Source organism: Miscanthus floridulus, chromosome 6 (genome assembly GCF_019320115.1).
Source record: "Miscanthus floridulus cultivar M001 chromosome 6, ASM1932011v1, whole genome shotgun sequence".
Lineage (NCBI taxonomy): Eukaryota > Viridiplantae > Streptophyta > Magnoliopsida > Poales > Poaceae > Miscanthus > Miscanthus floridulus.
The window spans coordinates 124,373,968-124,380,135 of record NC_089585.1 but is presented as its reverse complement, the minus strand read 5'-3'; the positions used below and the strand labels follow the sequence as shown (position 1 = coordinate 124,380,135).

At 43.5% G+C, this 6,168-nt stretch overlaps 1 protein-coding gene across 1 annotated transcript; it reads right to left on the bottom strand.

Moving 5' to 3' along the window:
- Positions 1-4,601: 4,601 nt before the first annotated feature.
- On the bottom strand, positions 4,602-5,902 carry LOC136459454 (protein SRC2-like). The gene has a single exon (XM_066459303.1). The coding sequence runs from the start codon at positions 5,801-5,803 to the stop codon at positions 4,811-4,813; it is 993 nt and encodes a 330-aa protein (XP_066315400.1). The 5' UTR covers positions 5,804-5,902; the 3' UTR covers positions 4,602-4,810.
- Positions 5,903-6,168: the final 266 nt, after the last annotated feature.

Genomic DNA, 6,168 nt, shown 5'->3' with positions numbered 1-6,168 from the left:
ATGAATTCTGCTCTAGTGCTCTTTTATTCCCTACAAGAAATTTCTTACGCCTTGTTTGGATGCACTCATTTTCATCTCAATTTATATGTATTGAAGTGGACTAGGATAAAACTTAGTTTATTTTTTAACTCAATTTATTTCAATACATGTGAATTAAAGTGAATACGAGTACGTCCAAACAGGTCCTTTATGCCCATCTCTACTCTCCCTATTATCCATATATGCACTTAGACAGTTAGAAATCAGAAGAACTCCTGACATTTTTGTTGTGCAACGTACAAAAGTAGAGTTAGAGCAAATCACAGGTGTGCTTGTCTTAATTAGTGCATGAATTTATGCAATGCGGATTCGTATATAGTGAAAAAAAAACTGGACATAATATTTGTTTTTCCATGGGTACAGCCGCATCGCCTACACTGTGTAAGTGTGTAGCTACGCTTATGGTAATGTAGGAGTATATAATTATAGTAATGGACTGTACACTTCATTAGTTTTGCGGTTCTGCTAAAAATTGTTGCTTGCTTTCAAGCTGAATTTGAATTATATCAACCATATTCCATGATGTACCGTACGGTAACGGCGGAAAGTCATTTCTCGATGAAGAGTTTCCCATTGCTCTCCACGTGGAGTGTTTGCACTTGTGCTAAAAATATTGCTTGCTTTCAAGCTGAATTCAAATTACATCAACTATACTTCAAGAACGGGATGCGAAGTCATTTTCGATGGAGAATTCTACACAGTCATACCTATATTCCCTAATACGGGAATGGCTTCGAAATTTTTGCAAGGAGTTGCTATGGAACACGGAGACAACAAGCTGCAAGGGGAGAAGAGGCGCAATGGAGCACACACTGTTTTAGTTCTGATCACTCAAAAGAAAACCCTAAAGAAACGTTGAAGGCAACTACGCTCGATTGAGCTTTTATTTGATAAAAAAGATACTGATGAATTTAATATAACTTTTGATGGAAAAAAGTTGCTTTCGAACTACGGATTAACTGTTAATTAGATAGGAAAACCAAGGATAAGGGAATATTATGACAATAGCAACTAGATAGTTAAACAGAAGTATAGTATGTGTATATAAACTGAACTGATAAGATTGACACCATATGCAAAGCCACAGCTTCCTCCTACGGCATAAATTTATACATTTTATCTGAAGTGATTTATCCTCTCCATCCAATTGGATATGAATGACGAACAGATATTTGGATGTCAGCATTATGTTCTAAAACTAAGAGCAACTCCAACTGGACCCTCAAACGGGCTAAACCAAAAATTTAAGAGCTCAAGTAAAAAACACTAGTCGAAAACCAAGGATAGGGGAATATTATGACATAGGAACTAGATAGTCAAGCAGAAGTGTAGTATGTGTAAATAAATTGAACGGATAAGCTTGACACCATATGCAAAGCGATAGCTTCCACCTACGGCATAACTGTATTCATCTTATTTCAAGTAATTTCTCCACTCCATCCAATTGGATATGAATGACGAACAGATATTTGATGTCAGCATTATGTTCGAAAACTAAGAGCAACTCTGGCAGGACCCTCAAACAGACCCCTAATAAACCCAAAAATTTAAGAGCTCAAGTCAAAAACACTAGTCCCTCAAGTTCTCTCATCTTTCTTTTATTATCCCTACTTTTCAATTTTTGCCATTTATCTTCCCACGCCCGTCAGGAGCCATATACGCTTGTCCGCTCATGAAACCGCTAGACGCTCCGCGCCACCACCGACGCCCCTTCCGTCCGGCCGACGCTCCGCGTGGCTCCCATGCGGGCACGCCAGCAACAGGTGGGGCGGCCTCCCACGGCAGCTACACGACGAGCCCCCCCCCCAACGGAGTCCACCTCAGCACCTTCCCCGTCGTCTGCTCTTACCATAGATCCAACATGCTAATATCTCTAGTAAAAAAAGGACCCAGACAAAAAAAAAAATAGCAACGTGCTTGTGCCAGCGAAAGCTTACAACTAAGTACCTACTCAAGCACCAATTTAACCGTTCCCCGGTTCTGCTAATCTGTCTGGATGTTGCCATGGTTCCAGAACAGCTTTGACACTCTGACATAAACAAGGTTATTAAAGAGTAAAATTTGCAGTTTTATATCAGCAGATTTGCATGCATAGTAAGCCTATCAATCAAGAAAACTAGAGTATGTGTTCAATACTCTAGTTTTTGAGGCGTAGTAAGCCTATCATATCAACTGCAATAATCATGGTTTTTGAGGGGTTGTGGCAATAATACTGTGGCGCTGGGTGTATGCCTGGACGCCTAAGTGATATGGTGGAACTAAAACCTTGTGGTGTCCTGTGGCACCTGGGTTACGCATCAACGCCTAGGTGAAACCTCAAAAACTATGGCAATAACACATATTACGTGAGAGGTTCCCATCAATCCTTTGCAAAATATCTACACAGGTAGCCTGAGAAATCTACACCCATACACAGAATAAGTCATGCAGTTGAAGTTTAGTTCCCTTGAAATCCTTTGGTCAGACTCGCCAGTGGTAAGGAAATATTTGTTTGGATTCTTGCCCAAAAGCATGTAAATCTCTCCTCACCCTTAACCAAAGTAAGGCTAGCAACTCTGGGAATGAGCCAACCACCAAGGAGATCCTTGGTCAATCTTTAGATCATTTAACTGGAGAGACTTCATAGATTTATATGAGGAATATTGGCTAGGCAGAAAAATCAAGAAGCATAAAATTGAGCTTTCATGGGAAGCCGGGGAACCACAAGGCCTTTAGATTAGTTGATAAACTATGCCACATGCATTGTCCCATGCTTAACTAAATATCCTTTGTGGATCAACAAAATATGCAATGCAAACATATACAGCTAATTGTTTGTTTCGGTAACTTTCTGTTGCCACTGTCATCCAGTCAATGAATAGTACAAGGTTGGCAGGGACATCCTCCTAGGCTCCTAGTCTGCAGTCATGGATTATTGAATGCTAACTACAAATTTCATGGATTGTAGTACTAACCCATCCATGCATTAGTTCCCAGTTATCTGATTTCCCATTCATAAAAACATGTGTTGTTTCCCAACAGTGACATGTATCTTTCTAATAACCCCAGCCATTGTTGTGATTCGGATCAGAGAAATAACTTGTGGTTTTTCCCAGATATATAGGTCTGTTTTGCAGAGGTCCAGATCCAAGAAATTTGTGGGTCGCAGATTTTTTGAGCTGGGTATTCCTAGCTCCAGAAATCTGAGAATCTGGAGCTGTTGGTACAGAGTTGTTTGGCCTACCCGTTTCCTTATTCTAGACATGTTCTTCATTTTAGCATATAGACTCCAGATCTGAGAGAGCTCAGATCTGGAGCTGTGCCAAATACTCAAATAGGGCTATAGTAGCAATTGTAAATTGAAAGTATGCAGAAAATTTAACTAAAGCTATCTGCCTTTTTATCTTACAGTTGAATGTCCCTAATTATGCCTTTTTAAAGAGAACCTGGCTGGTTAACTGCCGATCTGCATATTAAAAAAGAAGGTGACATACAGGGGAAAAAAAAACAAAACTAACACCATAACAATCATAATTACACCATAAACAAAGGTGTCCACGAACCGAACACAAATTAGCTTCCTGTTTTATTAATTTACACATACTAACTGAGAAGTTAAAGGATAGGGCTTCATAAGCTGAAATACCAAGACCGGTAAGTAGTGTAGTGTTAAAGTTTCCCATGCTGTATCACTCAAAGAAAATAATAAATGGAAAACATATGCAGGGTCTAAGGCTGCACGTGGCCCAGAAACGTTAGAACACCACTGTCTAGAAGCATCAATGCATACTAAGTTGAGTGCTAGCATTGCGAGAACCTAGTTCCTTATGTCGAAATAATTGTTTAAAAACACACAAAAAAAATAGTATAAGAATGATCATTGAAAGAACTTTTTTATCTTATACACGCCAGCAACTATTTTGAGCAAAAGTGTATGAAGATCCTTTGGAAAAATTTGCAGCACTAAGTTGCGAAGCTTGCAATATGCAAACTAAAAAGGCCATCTAGCAACTAGAGAACAAAGAACTATTTTGTTTTAGTTCCAAACAGTGCCACTGAAGCTTAATAAATGCGTACTACATAGTTATTTGGCATTAAGGCTCACTGAAAACTGTTTTTTTATCACTCGGAAGGGGTAATTTAAAAATTAACCGAAAAGAACATAAGGAAATTCCTGAATAGTGCATGGATCTGTGTTTAGAAGGTGTATGAAGAAAACATATGCTTTTCTGTTAATAAATAAATCCTTGTAGCTTATGCCTAGTCTCTGCCCAGATTTGGATCATATATCCCCTACAATGTATGACCAAGTTTTTCCAAATTGCACTTTCAGTTGACATGTACCAGCTCATTTCCTGGTTGCAGAAGCACATCAAATAATAAATAAGCTCACGGGAGTCATAGCCAGACGTAGTTTGCTGTACAGACAAATGTTTATATCCAACTTCGAATTTACTACAAAGCAATGCTGCCTTTGACGAGTATACAACAATTTCAACACACCAAATACAAGGAAAACAGATCAGTACAATTGCTGGAAAAGATAACACGCAACATCAAGACAACAAGACACAAGTACAGCATCAAAGCAAACCATGAGACCTTTATGTTACACACCAAATCTGTCATCATAAAACCTTGTAGTTTATAGGTATCAGAATAATCCACAAAACAAATATATACACATACATGGAGCAAGCCATAGACTAACACTGTGACTTTATTCCCACGTAGGCATGGAAGAAGAATCAACTCACAGTGCTTTCTTAGTTCCACACTCACAAACTTTCATTCAATAGTCGCCACGATACTCGCTGTAATCATCCCTCCCAGCAGGTACAACCTTCTCTTCCACTCGCTCTGCAGCCTTCTCCTCCTTGTACTTCACAGCTTCATCAATTGCTAGACCCCCGAGGGCTCCAGCCACAGCACCCACCGCAAGCCCAGTCCCCACTCCATACCTTCCATTCCCACTGCCACTACCACCGCCCCCAGTCCTCCCTCTCTGCTCATATTGCCTGTTGTAGTCCACCGGTGCAGAGGGCCCTCCGGTGTACTCATACTGAGGTGGTGGAGGTGGAGGTGCAGGTGCAGAGTAGTACCCACTGGGGCGATAGTACTGGTCGGATCCGTACTGCGGCGGGGCCGAGTAGGCAGGAGGAGGCGGTGTAAAGTAGTATGGGGAGCTGGAAGGCGGAGGGTATTGCGGCTCAGGAGGCGGCGGCGAGCGCTCGCGGATGGCGACGCGGATGCGGAGCTTTCCCTGTGGGCGGCCGGAAGGGCGGAGGAGTGGCAGGCTGACGAGAGCGGAGGATGAGGAATCGTGGCTAGGGTTAGGGTTTGCGGGGAAGAGGAGGTCGCGGAGAGGAGAGCGGGCAGATCCGACGAGCGGCTTGGGCGAATCGGAGGGCTTAGAGTGGAAAACGTCGAGGGACAGGAGGATCGAGGGGTCGTGCGGGGAGAGGTGGGGCGGAAGCGGGAGGACGAGGCGCTCATTCCAGGTTGGTTTGCACCCGCCGCCGTCGTCGGGGCGGGTGGCGGCGCGGCGGGAGGGATCAAGGTAGACCACGACGTAGGCACGGAGGTCGCCACGGCGCCAGTTGACATTCTTCAGGTGCTTCCCGGAGACGACGGTAACCTCCAGGTCGAGCGCCTTAGGCAGCGCCGCTGACGGCGGCGGCAGCATCGACGGCGGTGGGGATTGGAATTGGTGATGAGGATTCGGAGGGGGCGGGTGCTGGTGCTGGTGCGGGTGGAGGGGCGAGGAGGGGGACGGGGAAGCCATGGCGCGGCGGCGCGGCAGTGGGTGGCAGTCGGCACTTGCAGATTGCAGGCAGCTGGGGTGGCCGGGTGGGTGAGGGCGAGTGGGCGACGATCGATGGAAGTGATCGTGCCGCGTCCCATCATAAATATCTCCGATCTCCTATCTCTCACAACAAAAAAATAAAATAAAGTGTAATATTTTTTTACGATATTTAGGGTCCATTTGGTTGGATTTTTGGCTTTGGCTTTTGGTCCCAAAAGCCAAAAGCCCAACCAAAGAGGCGGTTTTTGGAGGCTACTTTTTCAGAAGCAGCTGCTTTTCCATAGTACATTTTTGAAAGCTGGTTTGACCCTGCTTTTAGCTTTTGACTTTCTGCTTTTCGAAAT

What these genes read in the sequence shown, in the direction of transcription:
- LOC136459454 (XM_066459303.1), bottom strand. Translation starts at nt 5,803, where the DNA reads ATGGCTTCCCCGTCCCCCTCCTCGCCCCTCCACCCGCACCAGCACCAG.